The sequence below is a fragment of the Gracilinanus agilis genome, chromosome 6 (genome assembly GCF_016433145.1).
Source record: "Gracilinanus agilis isolate LMUSP501 chromosome 6, AgileGrace, whole genome shotgun sequence".
Classification (NCBI taxonomy): domain Eukaryota; kingdom Metazoa; phylum Chordata; class Mammalia; order Didelphimorphia; family Didelphidae; genus Gracilinanus; species Gracilinanus agilis.
Window position 1 is genome coordinate 290,711,328 of NC_058135.1, and position 19,697 is coordinate 290,731,024.

General features: G+C 60.5%; 1 protein-coding gene across 1 annotated transcript in view; it reads right to left on the bottom strand.

Annotated features, from left to right (window-relative positions):
- Nucleotides 1-228: 228 nt before the first annotated feature.
- Nucleotides 229-19,697, bottom strand: part of SPTBN2 (spectrin beta, non-erythrocytic 2) — a 29,050-nt gene continuing 9,581 nt past the window's right edge. The window contains exons 11-36 of the mRNA XM_044682293.1: nucleotides 19,294-19,596; nucleotides 18,875-19,028; nucleotides 17,910-18,780; nucleotides 17,443-17,580; nucleotides 16,430-17,186; nucleotides 15,816-16,018; nucleotides 15,410-15,500; nucleotides 14,255-14,401; nucleotides 13,017-13,280; nucleotides 12,641-12,865; nucleotides 12,213-12,302; nucleotides 11,710-11,979; nucleotides 11,500-11,630; nucleotides 11,027-11,231; nucleotides 5,753-6,127; nucleotides 5,381-5,625; nucleotides 5,164-5,302; nucleotides 4,730-4,814; nucleotides 4,270-4,466; nucleotides 3,803-3,957; nucleotides 3,475-3,550; nucleotides 3,325-3,375; nucleotides 2,914-3,134; nucleotides 2,105-2,278; nucleotides 1,877-1,919; nucleotides 229-1,147 (exon numbers count right to left, since the gene is read on the bottom strand). Of these exons, the coding sequence (XP_044538228.1) occupies nucleotides 923-1,147; nucleotides 1,877-1,919; nucleotides 2,105-2,278; nucleotides 2,914-3,134; nucleotides 3,325-3,375; nucleotides 3,475-3,550; nucleotides 3,803-3,957; nucleotides 4,270-4,466; nucleotides 4,730-4,814; nucleotides 5,164-5,302; nucleotides 5,381-5,625; nucleotides 5,753-6,127; nucleotides 11,027-11,231; nucleotides 11,500-11,630; nucleotides 11,710-11,979; nucleotides 12,213-12,302; nucleotides 12,641-12,865; nucleotides 13,017-13,280; nucleotides 14,255-14,401; nucleotides 15,410-15,500; nucleotides 15,816-16,018; nucleotides 16,430-17,186; nucleotides 17,443-17,580; nucleotides 17,910-18,780; nucleotides 18,875-19,028; nucleotides 19,294-19,596 (5,835 nt within the window). The 3' untranslated portion in view covers nucleotides 229-922. The remainder of the gene's footprint in view (nucleotides 1,148-1,876; nucleotides 1,920-2,104; nucleotides 2,279-2,913; nucleotides 3,135-3,324; nucleotides 3,376-3,474; nucleotides 3,551-3,802; nucleotides 3,958-4,269; nucleotides 4,467-4,729; nucleotides 4,815-5,163; nucleotides 5,303-5,380; nucleotides 5,626-5,752; nucleotides 6,128-11,026; nucleotides 11,232-11,499; nucleotides 11,631-11,709; nucleotides 11,980-12,212; nucleotides 12,303-12,640; nucleotides 12,866-13,016; nucleotides 13,281-14,254; nucleotides 14,402-15,409; nucleotides 15,501-15,815; nucleotides 16,019-16,429; nucleotides 17,187-17,442; nucleotides 17,581-17,909; nucleotides 18,781-18,874; nucleotides 19,029-19,293; nucleotides 19,597-19,697) is intronic.

Genomic DNA, 19,697 nt, shown 5'->3' on the forward strand with positions numbered 1-19,697 from the left:
TTTCTTCCTACTTCCAGCCTGAGCTGGGTTACTCTGCACTGATGGGATCTCTGGCTCCCTTGTTCCAGCACTGGGTGAATTATGACTCTGGGCACGGCTCTGGCTGCCGCCCCGGAGGGGAGAACTTCCAGGGAAATGGATTAGAGACGGGAATCGAAAGACAGAATGAAAACTTGGGAAGGACGTGGGAGAAGGGCGGCAGTAAGTACAGGAGGCTCCAGGCAGACAGAGAGCTGAGCACTTTAATCCCCTCCAAGGCCGGACCACGTGTGGCTGGAGACCCCACCAGGATCCCCTGCCCTGGGGAGCTGCTGAGAGTCCCCGGCACATGGGGTGACCTTTCAGGGCTAGAGGAGAGGGAAGGGGGCGGTGGGGCGAGCATTTCAGCATCACTGGCTCCATCATCTAGCACTCCTGTCTCCAAGGCCTGGCTGCAGCTCTGAGAGGTTCCTGGCTGGTTCCTAGGGGCCACGGAACCACAGGGAACCTAGCTGTGTTGGGAGAGGAGAGCCCTAAGGCAGGGGCAGAGTGGGGCAGCGAGGCCCCATTTGGCATAGGGTTACAGGTGGACTGTCCCAGGCTCCATGGGGAGGGGAGGGGAGAGGAGAAGGGGAGGGGGAAGGGGGCACCCCACTGTTCAGGGGACCTGAATGGAGCCAAACGGATACGAGGAGAGAGGCTGAACTGGGGGTTGCCTGGGCCCCGTCACCAGTCTGGAAATTAAATAGAAGAAAAGGGCTGCCCTTGGGAAGTGTGGGGCGTCTCCAGAAACAGTTCCTGGGCATGGGGAGGTGGCTTGGCAATGATCCCGAGCAGCAGGAGGTTGTCCTGGCACCAGAGTCATCCCTGGAGGCAGTCCCCAGTGGCTGCTGCCCCCTGGCCACGGGCAAGGGCCGCTGGCTGTCCAGGGAGTGGCCTCCTACTATTTGTTCTTCTTGAAGAAGCTAAAACGTTTCTCTCGATCCCGTTCTTTGCCTTCCTTGCTGCGCAGGACAACGGGCCCCTCTCCGCTGGTGGGGGACACCGGAGGCATGGTCATGGCCCGAGTCATGCCCCGGGACGCGCTGGGCATCACCGGCTCCTCTGGTTCCGCAGAGGCCGCGGCGATGGCAGCGTTTACGACCCGGAGCCACGAGCTCATCTCTGCCTGTGGGAGGGAGGAAGAGGAGGCGGGCAGCGGTCAGAATACCCCACGGGGCAAAGGCGGCCCCCACAGGCTGAAGAGAAAAGCCACCGAGGGTCAGAACCCTGGGGCCGACCCAGGCGGGGAGGATCAGAGGCAGAACCGCCGAGGAACGCGCGCAGCTCCACAGTCTAATTCGGGGTTCACTGGCCCAAACAGATACTTTCCAGAAGCCAAAGCAACAAAGAATCCTGGGCAAAGCCAACCAACTCACCAAAACATCCAAGAATTACAAAGTAAAACTGCTCCCAAGTAAGACTTTGCCCTGTTCAAACGGGCCAAAAGGCTACTGGGAGGCCCACAGGGTCGGTGGGGCCGGAGGCAGGCGGGACTTCACTGCTTGTCTCTGGGACGAGGCCCGGCCTCCTCCCCTCCTGGCCTGGCTTCCTACCGGCGAATAGCCTGGCGGCCTCCGTCGGAGATCGGATGGTGGCTCCGTCTCCAAGATCCTTAATGGGGCTGGCCTGGCTGTGCTCCCCCCGGCCCCCCAGGACCCCCAGCTCCAGCTCCCCGTGTGCGTGTTTCCCTCCTCGCTGCCTCCTGCCGGCTCGGTGCTCGGCCGCCGGACTAGGCTTCACACTCACTAGCGGCACATCACGAGGGGTTGCGGATGCTAAGTGGGACCCCGAGAACACCAGCAAGGAGAGGCTGCCCCGACAGAGGGGGAAGCTGAGGGGGCAGCCGTTTGCTCACCTCGTCCTTGGCCTGGAATAAATACTCTTTTCCGTCTTGTAAACTGTGGAGGAAGAAAGAAGCCTCAGAGCTCCGGACGCCACTCGCCAGAGTCCAGCCGCAGGAGCCGGAAGCGGCCCAGGGAGCGGGCCGGGGAGGCGGGTGCCCAGCAGTGCCCTCTCCCCTGGGCCGCCTCTGGCCCCCCGGTGCCCTCCCGAGCCCCCGTGGAGCCGCGGCTCCCGGTCCTACCCCAGCTTGAAGACGTGCTTGCGTTTCCGGTAGTCGAGGGCCACGCTGCCCTGGGCTCTGGCCAGGCTGACCGGCACCTCTCCGTGGTAGGGCAGCCCGATGCTGGCGGCGCGGGCGTCCTTGTAGAAGCCCAGAGTGCTGCGGCGCAGGACACAATACACGGTCTGCCAGGACCTGGAGGCACGCAAGGGCAGGCGGTGGGTGCCGGGGAGCAGCCCTCGGCCCACATTACCTAGTCAGATCTGCCCATCGAGAGCCGAGGAGGCCGAGGGGGGCTGCCTCTGGTGACGGGCCCTGGTCACCCCACAGGGGAGTGCTTCGCTTTACAAAAGGAATAACTCAACGTCCAAAGAGGGGTGACCAGAAGAGACCCCCTGAAGTTCCTCGGAAACAAAATCCAGGAGGAGAGCCAGCAATAAAGCCCAAAGCCTCCGAGGACCGACCCCCACCGGTGACAAGCGGACCTCTGAAGGCAGGGAGCTGCCCCGAGAGGCCACGGACTTCCCCTGGGACCGGGCACAGGGGAGACCCGTCCTGGGGGCCAGGCTGTGTGAGGCCTGGGGAGCTGCTTTTGAGCCTCTAAGGGGTGTCCTGCTGCTCTCTGGGCCACAGGGACAGAATTGGGAGCAAAGGGGAGATGAGGAGAGGCCTGCTGGGCCTGGTCACACGGGGCAGGTCCTGAGCCCCCCGAGGTTCCTCCCAACCCCGAGAGCGGTCACAGACTGGTCCCCAGAGACCTCACCGGCCAGCGTTCTGGGGGCCTCTGAGGCGGACCCTTCCCTGCCTTTGTGAGGCCGGAGCCCCAGTACCTGTTGGCTGCCTTCTTGCCAAAGGCCTCCATCTCTTGTTTTCGGCAGAGCAGACCCTCCATCTGCTCCTGGGCGGAGAGCTCGGGGCCTCGAGGGGGCAAGGTGGCAGCATAGGCTGATTCAGAAGCCCTCCCCTGGGGCATTGGTGAAGGGCCGGGGCCTCGGGGCCGGTTTTGCCTCTCTCCCCGGGGTCCGTTGGCAGCCTCCCCTGCCCCGGGTACCTACAGAGAAAGCACAGGGTTAAGCGACTCTGGACTCCGGGCGTGGAGATCGCAGGCCGCAGGCGCCCAGGGGACATCATCCCACTCCCCTCCCTCCTCTGCCCCTGGAAGCTCGCCATCGCAGACCCTCAGCCTGGGCCCCTTTGCTTCCCCCTCGGGCTCAGAGGCTCCATCTATGGGACAGACTCACAGGGCCTTCTACGGAGCTGCTCTGGTCCAGTCTTTGTTGCTCCAACCGGGGCTGCAGAGACGAGGACAGAAGAGAGAGCAGGGAGGGATGTGGGCGAGAGCAGCACAGGCCCGAGGACGGGTGCTGAGCCCCAGGTCCCACGGCTATTACCTGGGGTGATTCTGTCTCAGGGCAGACGCCATTGACCGCAACTGGCTCCCCAGATGCCAGCAGTCGTGGGTGGGTCCTGGGAGAGCAAGAGATGCCCCTGAGAGCATCAGCCCCAGGGCCCCTCTCCCTCCTCCCCCTTCTGGGGGGCCCCTCTCCCTCCTCCCCCTTCTGGGGGGCCCCTCTCCCTCCTCCCCCTCTGGGGGGCCTCTCTCCCTCCTTCCCCTTCTGGGGGGCTCCCCTCCCTCCTCCCCTTTCTGGGGGACTCCTCTCCCTCCTCCCCTCCCCTTTTCCCTGGCCACGCTCTGTCCCCCCCAGTCCCGGCTCTTACCCAACCTGTGAGGCTTCTGAGGCTATCTGGCCATCCAAGGGACCCCCATGGGGAGGCGCTGCTGGGGGCACTGAGGCTGGAGGCTCTCTCTTCCTACGCTCTTCTTCCTCCTCCTGCTCCCGCCGCCGCCTCTGCAGTTCCTCCTTCTCCTCTAGCTGCCAGAAAGCCAAAAGTTCAGAGGGTGAAGGTTCCCCCGGAGGTCCAGGGTCCAGAGTGAGGAAAAAGGGTCCTGGCAGGCCCACGCATGAGGGTCCTTTGGATGCAAACTGCTTAGGGTGACAGATATTAGAAGTCCCTGAGGAGGCTCCAAGATCTTTAGCTCTGAAAAGACCCAGGAAGGAGTGAGGGTCACAGGGGGCTTCATTTTGTCTGAGAAAAGGCACCTGGAGGCCAGAGGGAGGGCTGGAGGACTGGGGACACCCTCCCGAGGCCTAGGGGGAAGGGCTGGGGGCACCCTCCTGCCTCACCGCGGTGAGCTTTTCCAGCGCGCTGAAGCGTTCCTCCCAGGAGGCGGCTGCTTTCTGGAAGGCCTCGTGTCTCTTGATGAGGGTCTCTACTTCATCCACGGTGCAGCCCAGCTCAGCGCTTCGCACCAGGGGCTCCTGGCTACAAAGCCAGGCCTCGGCCACCCCGGCGTCTCGGCCAAAGACCAGCACTTCCAGGACTGCAAGAGAGCGGAGTCGGGGTCAGTGTGAGCTGCGGACCAGGCAGGAGGCCCACGACCACACGGCATCTCCGGCCATCCTCGCCGGGTGACCTTAGGCGAGGCACCGTCCACCCTGGGCTCAGCCTCCCTCCCTGCAATCCAAGGGGCCGGCCTCAGGGGCTCTGGGGTCCCTTCCATCCCAGAGGCCTCATGTGAGAAGGGGCCATGGGCCGTGCCGGGGGGTTGCCAAGACCAGAATCCCCTTCCCGGGGATGACTCACCGAGCTGAAGCCAATCCATCTTCTCCTGCCATTTGTCTGATGTCTCCTGGCGCCTCGCCTGCAGCTGCGACAGCTTCTCTGAGATCTGCGGGCACAGAAACGGCGCCGAGGGTCCCTCACACACACGCGCCTCCCTCTGGCCCCCGCCCCGGGCCTCCTGGGCTTCTTGGTTTCCTTGAAGAACTCGGCTCAAAGCCCAGCCTCCCGGGCCTCCCTCCACGTCCTACGGCCTCGCTCCCAGAAGCTCCTCAGGGCGAGGACTGCGGTGGCTTCTTTTCCGTGCCCCAGAGCTGGGCACGAGGCCCGGCACCAAGTGGGCACCTCATCCCGTGGACTGACTTATGCAGGGGGAGTGCTGCGGGAGACAGCATGGCCCGAGTCTGGGGCCGGGAGGGAGGCGGGGAAAGGGGCAGGGGCGGCCCCGGGCCTGCTACCTCCTCGGATGCGTAGTGGTTCTTGGCGAGCAGCTCCTGGCCCAGGTGGATGCAGGAGGAGAAGCAGTCTGCGCGGGCCTCGATCTCGGCCTTGATGCCCTGGTGGTGCTTAATCATCAGGTCGGCGGACGACACGTCCCTGGGGAGCCCACAGACACTAAGTCTCCCGGGCCGCCTCCGGCCCCAGGCCCCGGCCCCAGGTTCCCGCAGCACTCACCGGGGCCGCTCCTGGGCATCCATCTGCACGTTGACCCCGTCCATCCAGAGCATGAGCTCCCGGACGGCCTGCAGGAAGCGGAACTTGTCCCCCGTGTCCAGGAGCAGCTGGCGGCGTCCCGACGAGCTAGCTTGTAGCTGGGCCCAGGCCTCGGCCACCGCCTGCATGTGGCGGCCGATCTCCTCGGCCTTCTCCCCGGCGTAGGCCTTCTGGAGGCGCTGGCCATCATCCTGCACCTGCTGCACCTGTGCGGCCCCCAGGACGAGGGTCAGGCGGGCCCTTCCCCTCCCAGCCACCGACCGCATCCACCCCCGAATTACCGGCGGGAAGGGGAGGCTGCAGGGGAGGGAGCCCCCTGGAGCCCGGACGCACCTGGGCACTCAGGGCCTGGATGTCGTGCTCGTAGGCACAGTGTCGGCGCTGCAGGGCCTCGGCAGAGTTCAGGTCCCGGCCGGCTCCGTCCGGTAGCTGCTGCTGCTTGTGCTGGACCCGTGCTAAGGCCTGCCGGGCTCCGTGCAGGAAACGCTGGAGCTCGTGGGCAGCGGCGAGGACCTGGCCCCGGGTGTCCAGTAACTCCAGAAGGTCAGCCCACGCCTCATTGAGCCCGTCCTTCCACTCGGCCACCGTAGCCCGGGCGGCATGGCCCCCCGTGATCAGCCCGTCGGCCAGGGCATTGGCGCTGTCCACCCGCTCCTGACCGATGGTGCTGGTGTCTCGGGAGAACTCTCGGAACTTGTCCCGCAACATCTAGTAGAGAAAATACAGGCTTTAGTGGGGCGGCCCCCGCGCCCGCCTTGGTCAGAGCGCCCCGAAGCTCTCCGGCCCTCGCACTCAGCCCCTTGGAGTCCCGCTCCACAACGTAGGAGAACAGAGAGGTCGCAGGCCCGCGGCTAACGGGGAGCTGAGGGAGCCCCCCGACGAGCTGGGGCGAGCTTCGTGGCACCGTTTGGGCCTGGCTCTGCGTGGCTGAGAGACTGGACCGCCTGCCCTCGGTGACGTCGGCCAGAAATGCAGGCGGAGCCCAAGACTCACGGAAGGGCTTTCCCCGGGATGACACACCTCAGGCGACCCAAATGTCTTACCTGAAAGCGGCCCTGCACTGAGCAGTCGTTTAGCGGTTTCCTGTTGGGGGGGGGGGGGCGTCTTTTCCTGATTCCAGGGAATGGTACCTGTTCACTCTCCCCTTCCCAACTCACAAAGTCCCTAATCTTTTCTCCAATTAGCAATCAGATGACCGAATGTGGTACTGTTTTCTTTGAATTAATTGGCCTTATTTGATGAATTGTTTTTGAAGTATGAAGTCTGCCTACTCAGGCCCAAGCTGAGGAAGGGGCCTGGTCCCGATTTGTTAGGCAGTTGGCATGCTATGCTAAGACATGGATCTGCTCAGAACACGGGCCTCGGTTTCCTCAGTCACTCCATGTTTTGTCATTACAGTTTTGGCAGAGCCAGCCAGGTCAAGTCAGAACTGCAACTCCCCCCCCTTCCCCTTCCCCATCCCTATCCCTGGCCGCCAGCCTTCTGGAAAAACTCCGTAGACGTCTCCCATTAATGTTTTACCAGGAACTTTTCCTCGGAGGACGGACTGCCTCCACAGGTGGGACTCCTGCTCTCAATCCCTATTTCTTCTTTTTTAAAAGTAAATTACATTTTTAAAATTTTTTCCATGGTTATGTGATTCATGTTCTTTCCCTCCCCTCTTCCCTTCCCCCTCCTAGAGCTGATACGCAATTCCACCGGCTTATACACATATTATTACTCAAACCCTATTCCCTTATAATTCACTTTTGTAATAGAGTCATCTTTTAAAGCCGAAACCCCAAATCCTATACCCATATAAACAAACGATCAATCCTAAGTTTTCTTTCTGCGTTTCTGCTCCCACGGTTCTTTCTCTGGACGTGGAGAGCATCTTTCCCATAAGCGCCCCACAAGGGTTGTCCTGGATCATTGCATTGTCATGAGTAGCAAAGTCGTACATTTGTCAGTCTCTACTTCTGAGCTGAGGTTCGGGCTACGTTTTATTCCGCCTCCCCCATTAAGGCTTGGCAAGTTTGTCCTCGAAACTGGGGTGTTTTAGGTTAAGTTGGGCTTGGATTCTGTTATTTGGTTTGGACCTCTGGACTTGAGGTGGCCCCCAGAAGGAGGGTGTTTTTGGTTTGCCCCTGGAATTGGGGTATTTTAGGGTTTTTTTTTAAGACAGAAGATGGATTCTACCAATAGCGAGATACCTGCAGGCTTCCCCTTGGATAGATATTTGTTTAAACTCTTACCTTCTATCTTAGAATCAATACTATGTATTGGTTCTAAGGCAGAAGAATAGTCAGGGTTAGGCAATGGGGATGAATTCACCCAGCTGGGAAGTGACTGAGGCCGGATTTGAACCCAGGACCTCCTGTCTCTACGCCCGGCTCTCAATCTGCTGAGCTACCCAGCTGGCCCGTTGGACAGCCTTTTTTGATAGCACGGGACCAGGGGATGCTCCTGAGTAGAAAATGAGTAACATCTAGAGTTGGTGGTGTTGGGCAGCTTGTGGGCTTCGTCCCGCCTCCCCCTTTATATCCTGCCTACGTGTCTGTCTTCTCTCTTTATCGGTGCGCTTGTTTCTCTGTAAAATGTAGGAAGACCTTGGTCTTGTCTAGAATTGTTTGTAGACTCCGTTACCTTGCTAAAAGGCTCTAGTTAGAGTTTGGCATGCTGGGGAAGAAGAACGAAGCTTCATGCTTCAAGGAGTTGTCCCAGGAAACAGGACTAACTCCCGCTCGAGGCTTTTAGCAAGGAGAGGAAAAAACCCTGCAAGACAGCGTCTCTGGCACTGCAACCCTGGACACGGTGGAATGACGGCAATAAAGTCATAATGAAAGTTTCCGGGTCCTACTCCGTCGAATTTGTTTGAGGGAAAAACGAGAATTAAATTCTGTGAAAGTTTGAGTAGTCAAAAATACTCGGACAAATCCCCCCTGAAGCTGGATGGCCTGTTGCTTTAGTGTGGTGTGATGTAGTGAAGGAAGGCAGCTAGCCCGGGAGCAGTCCCAGAGCAGGGAAGAAAAAGCTTTTCAGAATGAAAAAAAAATGTAATTTGCAGTTTTACCTTGACCTGCTACCTAACCCTTCCTTGACCACAAAAAAGGAAAAGTCTCTTTCAATCAGAGACCATCTCTGACCCCGGGCTGGCCCTGCTCACCCTCCTCATCTCAGATCAGGATCAACAATAAAAGTACTGAAAAAAAAAAACAACCAACTGGAAAACGGCATTTACATTCTGAGCTCAGAAACTGAATTAGCCGCGTGAGCTCAAGCAAGTTCTTTTATGTTTGCCTCAGTGTTCTGACCTGTAAAGAGGAGAAGAGTGATGGCACCCACCTTCCAGGATTGTTATTAGGATCGAAATGATATAATGCCTATGAAGTGCTTACCGTGGTGATTGGTATGTGCACGGCAAGCGCCATAGAATGCTGACTATTGTTATTATTATTTCTTTAATCGAATGTAATCACTCCAGACTTGAACATTATTTACCTTGTTCTCGATGTGCGTTAGTATGTCAAAAGTGATAAAATGAATGATTTCTAGGTAAGATATATATGTGCATATATATGTTTAATCTTCCCCTTCTGTCTTAGAATCAATCCTGTGTATTGGCTCCTCGGTGGAGGAGTGGTAAAGGGTAGGCCATGTGGGTCAAGTGACTTGCCCAGGGTCACCCAGCTGGGAAGTGTCTGAGGCCAGCTTTGAACCCAGGACCTCCCTTCTCTAGGCTTACCAATAGGGAGATACCTGCAGGCTTCCCCTTGTTTTCTCTAAGAACTATCTACATGGGGGCAGCTAGGTGGCTCAGTTGGTTGAATGCCAGGTCTGGAGGTCAGAGTCAAATCTGACACTTCTTAGCTGTGTGACCCTGGGCAAGTCACTAAAGTCACCACTGCCATGCCCTTCCCCCTCTTCTGCCCTGGAACCAATACTTAGTATTGATTTTAAGAAGGAAAGAAGGGTTAAAAAAAAAAGATTATAGTTATATGTACACGATTGGCTTCCAAATGCACCAAGTATAGAAATTCAGACTTGGTGTATGTTTTAGTTCTCAAAACTGGATGAAGACTTTTACATATAAAGTCGTGCTGATGATTTCAGAGATTTTCTCCTTCTTAAAGTATTTGTCTTTGAAAATTCCAATTCCACTAGTCAGAAGAGTTGATGGAAATGTTTATAAATTGCATCTATGCTTATACTAGATGTAACTGGCTACAGAATCACAAATGATACCATTTTATAAATTAGACCCTCGCACACTTTTTAAAGACTCTTCTATCAGGCATGGAATTTCGATAGAGCTAAAAACACTGGCGATATATAAAAAACTGACATTTTCTGAAGTTTTGGGTTTGGAAAATGAGATTTAAGAGATCGTACTAGAGGGCGTTGCCTTATTACTGGCAAGCCTGGCCGATTTTATTCTAGGGGTGATTTGGAAGCAGAGAAGCGGAGCCCCCTTCAAAGCGGGCCAGAGAGCGAAGACTGTGCCAGAACACAGAACAGAGAAGATACCCGGGGACCAGATGACTACAGCAGACATCTGGGACCCAAAATGAGCTGACTAAATGGAGGGAATGGGTTGCTAGGATACGAGAAGCCGACGTCAACTGATATTGATGATCATTTTTGTATGCTCTGGACGGCCTTCTGTTCCTGGTGTTCGTGTTTACAGCTTTCTTGGTGGCTTTGGTGACTTGTGGATCTCTCAAAACGAGTCCACCGAGAGTCCTCGAAAGAGTCTGATTTGTAACCTGACCTCTAATTCTGATTCTGACTCCATGAAGAGTGACCTGGGAGGAGAGCGGGCCTTCTCCCAAATAAAAACGGGGAAATCAGGAGGGAACTGAGGGGACGAGGCCAGCGAGTGGCTAACTGTGGGCCTGGAGTGACCCCCACTGACTCGAGCTCATGACTCGGTTCTCTTTCTCTTCAGTTATAGGCCTCGTCCAAAATCTGTCTGGTGAGAAAACTTAATTCAATTAGGGGAAGCGGGAGAAAACTTTATGGCACCGTTTGAGCCTAGCTCTGTGTGGCTGAGAGACTGGACCACCCGCTGAGCCCTCACCAGGGACCTCCCTGCGTGACATTGGCCAGAAGTGCAGGCAGAGCCCAAGACTCACACAAGGGCTTTTCTCAGGTAACCCAAACGTCTCATCTGAAAAAGGGTCCCGTACCGACCCGTCGCTTAGTGTCTCCCTGTTCTTTCAATCATGCACAGCTCCTGGGGGAGGAGCGGGGCGCCTCCTTCCCTGAATTCAGGGCATGAATTGTACCTCTTCTTTCTCCCCCTCCCACTTTGCGAAGTCCCTGATCTTTCCTCTAGAACTCGGGTTACCTAATGTGCTAGTGCTTCCTTTTAACTAATTGGCCTTCTTTGATGAATTGTTCCTAATGTGTAACAGTCTGCCTAGCCCTTTATTCAGATTCCAGGCCCGAGCCGAGGAGGGGCATGCTCAGGAGATGGGGCCTTGCTCTCCTCAGGCCCTCCGTCTTTCCCTCGTTCCATCCCCCGGGGACTGTACCCCAAGAAGTCTGGGAACACTAATCCCACCAGCCCAGCCTAGGCCGCCTGCAGGCTCCTCCCCATCCTGGGGGTCCCCTCCCTGCACTCACTGTGACATGCTCGTAGTCCTGGCCCAGCTCGTGGGAGGCGGCCACCACCTCCCGTTCCTGGATCCACTGTTCCAGGTCGTCCAGGTCCCTTCGCAGCTGGCACAGTCGCTGGTGTTCCAGCAGCCGTCCCCGCCGCTCCACGGCCAGCTCCTTCAGGCTGGCGTACAGCTTATCCACCTGGGCTTGGCGGATGGTCAGCCGGTCACTGCGGGAGGAGGGAAGGACAGAGCTGGAGGGGGGCCCAGGCCTGGCCCCTACGGCTCCCTTTCGCCCCGCTTCCCCCTTTTGGATGGCAAGCTCGCCGATGCTTTGCCCACCCGCCCTGAGGACGGAGACCCTGATCTCGGCCTCACCCACTCAGGAGGTTCTCAACGAAAGGTCTCCTCCCCACCCCCTGCCTCCACAGGAGGAGGCTGAGGCCAGAGAAGCTGCTCCTGAGGGCAGGCAGGAGGTGAGCCCAGGCCTCTCCTCACCTCTCGGGGTGGTGGTGGTCAATCATGTCCTGGCTGCTGGCCGCCAGCTGGTGGACAGTCTGTGCATAGTCTATCAAGGCTTGTTCCAGGACCTGGTGCTTCTTGACCTCGGCCTGAGCACTCAGCTCATCCTGGGGAGGGAAGGTATGGGAGTGAGGGAGGGCAGAGGCCTGGCCGGGGATGGGGCGCTCGGCAGGCCTCGGCTCTCACCTTGGCCTTCTCCTGGCCCATCATATGCAGCTCCTGCTCGCCCATCCAGGCCTCGGCCTCGGCGGCATCGCGATAGAACTGCTGGGCCCTCAGTGCATTCTGGAGGCGAGCCCCCCGCTGCTCCAGCTCCTGGCCCAGGTGTCTCCACAGCTCCTGGAGCTCGGCCACCCGGGCCCCCAGCTCGGGCCCTGCTGCTGCCCCCAGGGCTTGCTGCCGCTCCCTCAGGTCTGCAATGCGGGGCTCATGGCCCTGGACCTCCTTCTGTAATGTCTGGGTGGGAAGGAAGAAGAGGCACGGCCTGAGTGCCATGACAGCCCCCCGGCACGGCCTGAGTGCCATGACAGCCCCCCGGCACGGCCCGAGTGCCATGACAGCCCCCCGGCACGGCCCGAGTGCCAGGGCCTCTTCTTATCTAGCCCATGCCTCCCTCTGCCTCCAGCCCACGCCTCCCGGGGTACCCCAGCTCTCTGGAGCCCAGGCCCAGAGCCTGGGAAAGCACTTACCTGGTTCTTCTTCATGAGCAGCTGGACGCTGGGCAGGTCTTTGCCGTGCTCTGTGGAGCTGGCCATTGGCAGCCGCTCGGTTACCCACAGCTGGAGGAGGAAGGGGCAGTGGCATCAGGGGATGGCAGTACGGGGGGTGGGGAGTGGGTGTCCCCGGAGGCATGACTCTGGGTGCAAGGGTTAGCGAAGCAGAACTAGTCCCAGGGGAGCCCCAAGCCCAGGGGAGGGTTCTGACCACAGGCCTGAGGCCTAGCCAGATCTGTGGCCCGTTTCCCAACTCAGCTATTTGGGGGTGGGAAGCTGGGGCCTGCCAGGGCCTTGCCGGGGCCTTGTCAGGGCCTTGCTGGGGACTTGTCGGGGCCTGGCTGGGGCCTTGTCGGGGCCTTGTCGGGGCCTTGCCCCCATCCCAACAGCCCACAAGGACTCACGATCTCATCTTCCACGTCCCGATGGAACTGGTGCTGCTCACGGGAGGCCAGCAGGCGGTTGCAGCGCTCCTTCAGAGGCTTGTACAAGGCCCGGAACTTCTCCTCCACAGCCTTGGACGTCCTCTCCACCTCTCCTGCTCCCCGCTCTTCCTGGGCCAGGGCCATGGCCTGAGCCTGGATGGCTTCCACTTCCTTTTCCCGCACAGCCATCTCTCGTTCCAACATCTGCCGGGCCAGAAGAGGGGCAGCCGTGAGTCTGTGCCACTCGCATCTCTACAGGGCGGCAAAGCAGCCCCGATTCCTGCGCGAGGGGAGTCCTCCCACCTCCCTGTGGGTGAAGGCAGCCCGCTAGTCCCCGTCCGGCCCCCCTCCCCACCTGCTGCTTCTTCAGGAGAATGTTGACGCTGGTAAGGTCCTTGCCGTAGTCATCTGAGTGCAGCTGGGCCTGCAGGGTGCCCAGCCAGCTCTCCAAAGCAGAGCAGCTTTGGGCAAACAGCTCTGCTCGGTTGGCATCAAAGAGGCTGCGGGCTTTGGCCTGGGTGGTGTTTTCCAGTTCATCCCATCGCTTGTGGAGGGTGTCCAGCTTCTCCGAGACCAAGGACTTCAGCTCCGGTTTCTCCGAGGTCAGGACCTTTCCTTCCTGGGACGGGTTAGGAACAGGGTTAGAGGCCGTCCTGCCAGAGATCTGAGTTACAGGGATGGAGGCTTAGTGGTCTAGTCCAGCCCTTCCATTTCACAGCTGGGGAAATTGAGGCCGAGGGGGCGGGCACGCAGGAAGGAAGGGGCAGAACTGTTCTCTCCCCCGGGTTCTCTGTCTTCAGGCTCAGGGATCCTTCTCTGGGACCTTTGTAAGCCCACAAGAGCCGTGCCACAGGGACAGGTCATGGGAGCACTGTGGGGGCTGGTCCTGGGGACCTCAACATGCCAATCCTCCTTCTGCCAGCCTGGATCTCCCCCATCCGTTAGGGCCTCTCCTGGCTCACTTCCCTGAACTCCTGCCACGTTCCCCATCTCTATCGCCCAAGAGAGTCGCTCAGTCCCTGCCTGGCCTGGCCCGTCCGATCCCAGACTGGGATGTCTTCCAACTTAGACTAAGGTCCTCCGAGGCAATAGCTGTGTTCTGGAGGGTCTTTTATAGCCCCCGATGCCCATCGGTGCTGAGCACACTGCGAGCACGACTGAATCAGACCTAAACCCCTTTAGCGCTTTAGGAGAACGTGAAATGCTTGGAAAGGAAGATGGGTGACAGCAGGCCTCGGAGGGCCCAAGCTGGACACTCGATCCATACTTTCCTAACATGCCCTATTCCCAAGACAAATTCATCACCATTTGCTAGGTGCCAGGGCTACAGGCGAGGTGGCACAGTGGACAGAGCCCAGGGCCTGCTGGCCTCAGACACGTCCTGGCTCTGTGACCTTCTATCAGCCTCAGTTTCCTCATCTGTAAAATGAGGGTCATTGTGAGGACCTGAGGAGATTCTCTTTATAAAGCACTTTACAAACCTTGGAACACTGTGTGAACGCTGGTGATGGCCACGATGCCCAATCTAGGAGCCTCTCCCCAAGGCTCAGGCCCTTTTCTCACTAGCCCACACTCACTCCCCTGCCCCCTCACCTGGTCAATCTTGTCCAGCCAGTCCTTGTTGGCTGCCAGCTCGGCCATGAACGCCTGGTGTTTTTGCCACTTGGTGTGCAAGTTTCGGGCCTCGTCGTAGGATACATCTTGGGCCGTCAGCATCTTCTCATCAATCCACAACGTCAGCTGGACCAGGCAGGAAAGAGAGCCATTCAGGAAGAGGAGGGAGACAGGAGGGCCAGGCAGGATGCGGGAGAGGGCCAAGAAGAAACGGCCGACCCGAAGGGAACGGGAGACGAGAGAAAAGGCGAACTGAGGAGGGCACGGGCCTGCCCGGGCACCGACAAGAAGGAAGGCCCCTGGCAGGCCCTGAGCTAGCTCCTGGGGATCAGAGACCAGGAGACGAGGGGCCTAATGCACCTCTGGGATGAAATCCTAAGTAGAGAGAAGTAAATACAAAGATGGATAAAGCAGTGTTGGGGGGATGAGGAGGGCTCAGCCTAATCCTTGGGCCAGACCCTTGATGGCACCAGCAGTTTGGGGATGATGAAATGAAAGAGGAAGAATGGCTCAGCTGTGGGGGATGGCCAAGGCAGAGACCCAGAGGTAGGAGACGGACTGCTGTGCACAGAGAACTAGGTGGCTTAGTAGGCCAGGCCTGGAGTCAGGAAGACCTGAGTTCAAATCTGACCTCAGACACTTCCTAGCAGAGTGACTCTGGGCAAGTCACTTCACCCTGTCTGCCTCCGTTTCCTCATCTGTCAAATGAGCTGGAGAAGGAAATGGCAAACCCCTCTAGTTATCTTTGCCAAGAAAACTCCATGGACAGCAGTGACATGCTATGGTCTGCAGGGTAAGGAAGAGGGAGGAGAAGCTCGTCTGGAGACAGATTACACGGGGGAGTGTGGTTTTTCTTGGGAGCTCCTGGAGGAGGGGAATGGCCCAACTGCAGCTGGGCTTTAGGGAGATCACTCGAGTGGAGGCTGGACCTAGAGGCCAGGAGGCCAGTGAGGAGCCCGCTGCAGCAGACCAGGGCAGAGATGACAGGAGCTGATTCAGGGCCAGACTTGACCAGAACCAGGGGAGGCCATCCAGGGCATCTCACGAGGGAGGAAGGGAGGTAGGGGGTTCCTGGGGGCTTCCTAGCTGTGCCCGGCATGGCAGGCACACAGGGGGCAGCCACGGCAGACCCACCTCATGGCACTCCTGTAAGAAGTGCTGGCGCTCTCGGTTGTCACGGAGACGACGGAGAAGCTGCTGGGCGGCCTCCTGGTTCTTGCTGTGCCTGTAATGATGGCAGCTGCCTGTGACCCCCTGGCCTGGCCCTGGCTGTGAAAGTTCTCTCCAGACAGACCCAACACCCGCCCTCTGGGTCTCTGCAGTAGGGACACTCCCGCATGGGGCCCCTGGACTGTGGCTGGCTGTGGGTCCTGGGATCCCCTCCTCAGAGGCCACAGCCAAGAAGTAGCTTCCTCCTCTCCTACCCATGTCCAGCTGGCCCGGGGCCTCCCCTCTGCTCCCGACGCTCTCTGGCCTGCTCTCCTCATCTTCCTGCCCCTTCCCCTCCTCTCCCCCCAGACCCAGGCCCAGGACCGGCAACCTTTTCTCAATCGAGTCCGCTTTCTCCTTGATCTTCTCGGCGTGAATGTTGCCGCCTGCCACCAACTGCCGCCCAGCTTCCAGGAGCCCCCGGATCCGCTCCCCATTGGCATCCATGGTGCTCATGAAGTCCTCCAGCTTCTTGATGGCGGCGTCGGCAGCCTGGAGGGTCCCTGGCATCTCCGTGTGAGACAGCACGTACTCCTGGGGGGAGAAGAGACATCAGCTCGTGCCTCCTGTAGCCTTGGCAACCTGGGCAGGGGGCACCCCGGGAAATGAGCTGCTCAAGGGGGTAGAGGGATGGACTAGCTGTGAGGAAGGGGGTGGCAGTGCCCATGTAAGGAGCAGCTGGCATCTGGGCCCTTGGAGGCCTTTCTGATGCTTCTTCATAGAAGAATCATTGAATTCAACCTTCCTCCCATTTTGTAGATGAGGAAACTGAGGCAGTGAAGTGATTTGTTCCACCCTGACCTCAGGTCTCCAGACGAAGCGATGTGCTCTGCTGCCTCTTATGGCTTTTTCTGGCACAGCCCTACCCCATCTCGGGCGTTCCAGCCTCTCCCTTCTGCTTCCTCCCATCCCCCGTTGGAGGTCTGCCTCCTGGGCCCGGCTCACCTGGCCGCTGAGCACACCCTCCGCCTGCCGAGCATCCCGTAGAAACCCTTGCAGGCCGTGGGCCTGGGCCAGACGGGCCTGGCGGCTCTCCCACATGCGGCCCAGTTCTTCCCAGCCGGTGCCCAGAGCCTCCAGGCGCTGCCTCAGGAAGAGACACTGGGGGTCGGCCTGGTCACGGGTCACCTCTTCGCCCACGGCGCGAAGTCGGCTATACTCGCCCTTGGCTCGTTCCACCTCATCCCGTAGGCCAGCGTGTTGGGCCAGGAGAGCCTCGGCCTCAGGAAGCGTGGCGGGCCCTTCTTCGGAGGCTACGGCCGTTTGGGTGCGGCCCAGCCAGGCCTGAAAGTCATCTAAGCTGCGCAGGAAGTCCTGCAGCCGCCTGGCTTCGCCCAGAGATTCCTCCCGTCGACGCATGGTGGCGCGCAGGCCCTCCCAGCCCTCCTGGACCTCGCGGAGGCGGGCCTCAATGGCGGCGGCTTGCGCGGGGTGGCCGGCGGCCAGGGCGTGCGCCTCCTGTGCCAGGGCTCCCACTCGGGTCCCGATGGCCTCCAGGTCCCGTTCTGTGCCAGCCAGCTTACGCTGAAGGGCCAGCACTCCGGCCAGGTCATTGCCCAGGCCCTGGGTGGACTCGATCACTTTGGTCTTCTCCCGCATCCAGGCCTGGGTCTCTGTGCATTCGAGGTGGTAGTTCTGGATGCTCAGGGCCGAGGTCAGGGCTGCCTTCTTGCCATCCGCGAGGGTCCGGAACTGCTGCCACCTTGGGGAGGTGAGGGAGTTGTTTGTGAGCCCAGCCCCAGTGGGCTTCTCTTGGGCCGGCAGACAGCCCCTCCCGGACACCCTCGGCTCCTGCCGCTTCCTTTTTCTCTCCTCTGGTTCTGCCTCTGCCCTTTCCCTTGCTCCCTGCCTGTCCCTGCCCGCCCCTGCTCCAAATGCCCTCTCGCCCGTCTGTCTGTCTGCCTGCCCGTGCCGGCTCTTAGTGCCTCCTCCCTCCGACCTGCCCAGCCCAGGCTCACCTGTGGTTGAGCTGCTTCTGGGTGGCGAGGATGCTGTCCCTGCTGGGCGGCTCGGCCTCCAACAGCTGCTGGGCGATGCTGTTGACAGCGGTGACTCGGGCGGCCAGAGCATTCATTTCGGGTTCCAGAGTCTCAAACCTGCCAGAAGGAGAGCAGAGCTCAACTCTCCTGGCGGGCCAGAGCCCCCCAGAGCTCTCCCACCGCTCACAGGACCAGGGGCTCCACTGTGGGGCCAACCAAGTCTAGACCCGTGGGATGGCTCCAAAGGAGCGGGGCGCGGGGCAACCGAAATCCCCTTCTGGCTGATCTGCTAACAGCCGTGGCTGTTAAAGGCTCCACCTACGGACCCCTGCTAGGGTGGTATGAGGGAACGGGGGGCTCCTGGGGGCCAGAAGCCTCTGAGGCTGCTGGAAAGGAGGCCCTAATAATGGTGGGAAGGCAGGCCAGGGCGCCGGTGAAGCACCTACCTTTGCTGCACCACCTCTAGGTCTTCGAGGCGTTCGGGCAAGGCCAGGCCATTGAGCCACTGTTCCTTCTCGTCCACCCAGAGCCCGCAGGCGCCGGCCTCGCTGAGCATGGTGTAGTGTGCCAGGGCGGCCTCCAGGGCCCGAGCCCGCTCCCCCGCTCTTGCTTGGAGCTCCTGGTAGCGGCGCTCCAGAGCGGGCAGCCAGCCCTGCACCTCCGGGGCGTGGGCCAGGGCAGCCGGCAGGGCTGCGGCCTGTTCCCTCAGGGCGTCCAGGGCGGCCCGGTGGCTCCGCATCTCCTCCTCCAGGGCCCGGTGTTGCTTGGCCAAGGCCTGGGTGGAGAACTCGTCGTGGCCCAGCTCTGGGCTGGACACCAGGCGCAGGGCATCCACCAGCCACGTCTCCATGTCATGAGCCTCGGCCTGGAACTGGTAGAGGCTGGAAGCCTGGGCCAGATCCCGGGCCCTCCCTTCGGCCAGGGCCTCGAGGCGCTCCCACTGGGCCTGCAGCTCAGCCCCGCGGGCGGCTGCCTGCTTCGCTCCAGGATGGCCTTCTGCCACCAGCTGATGGCCCTGCTCCAGCGTGAGCCTCAGCGGCCCGAGGCGGCCGCTCATCTCGTCCCGCAGGGCCGCGTGCTTGCTGAGCAGCCGCAGGACGCCGGTGAGGTCGCGGCCGGGCTCCGCCGAAGCCAGGAGGTGCTGCTGTTCTCGGATCCAGGCCTCCGCCTCGCCCACTTCCCACAGGAAGCGCCACAGGCGGCGGGACTCCTCCAGCTGGGCCCGCCGAGTGGCCGCCAGCTCGCAGAGCCCGTCGTAGCTTTGCTGCAGGGCCTCCACGCGCTGGGACACGAGCTGGGGGTCGCATGGCTTGTAGCCTGGGGAGGGAAAGGGGAAGAGACACCCCTCAGAGCCTCCTCCCCTCCTTCCCCCTCTCCTCCCGCAGCCAGGCAGTCCCCGCCGGCCCCTCACCTGCCCCGGCGTCACTGAACCGAAGCGCCGAGGCGCTGACGGCCCGGACCCGCTCAGCCTGCACCGCGATGTCAGCCTCCACCAGCTCGTGGAGCTGCAGCAGGTCCTCCACTCCAGCCAAGTGCTTGCCCAGGTCCTGAGACTGCAGTCGGCCCTGCCGCAGAGACACGGGACGTGGGAGCCTGCCTCTGCGGGACCTTGTCTCTGGCCCTGCCCTTCGCTCATCCCCCTCTTCCTTCCCTCGCTTCCCCTTCAGGGGTTCCCTGCTCCATCCCCGCCGGGGGTGGGGTGGTCAGTGCACACAGTCTCGGGCCTCGGCCTTCCCTCCCTCCCTCCCTCCTCGAGTGTCTCCTCGGGGCCTTCTGGGCTCCACCAGGCCCCGGGCCCCTGGCCTTGCCGCCTCGGGCCGCCCCTCGTACCCTCATCTCCTCCATCCAGTCCATGAGGTAGAAGAGGTCTTGGAAGACCTTCTGCAGCTCCAGGTTGAGGAGCAGCCGCTCCCGCCGAGCCGCCACCAGCTGCCGCAGGAAGTCCCACAGCCGGGCCACGTTGTGCTGCCGAGCCGCCACCCGCTTGATGTCGTGGTAGCGCTCTGCGGCCAGCTCCTCGGCCACGGCCGCCACGGCCTGCACGCGCCCGCTGTACGCCACGATGTCGGTCTCGATGGCCTCGTGTTTCCGCACCGCGGCCTCCACGGCCGCCAGCTCCAGGCCAAAGTTATCCTGCACGAGCCGGACGGAGGCCGGGGCTCAGAACCGGCGGGGTGCCCCCAGCCCCGGCCCTGCTGCCCTGCGGCCCGCTCCGACCCGAGCTCAGGCCCTTC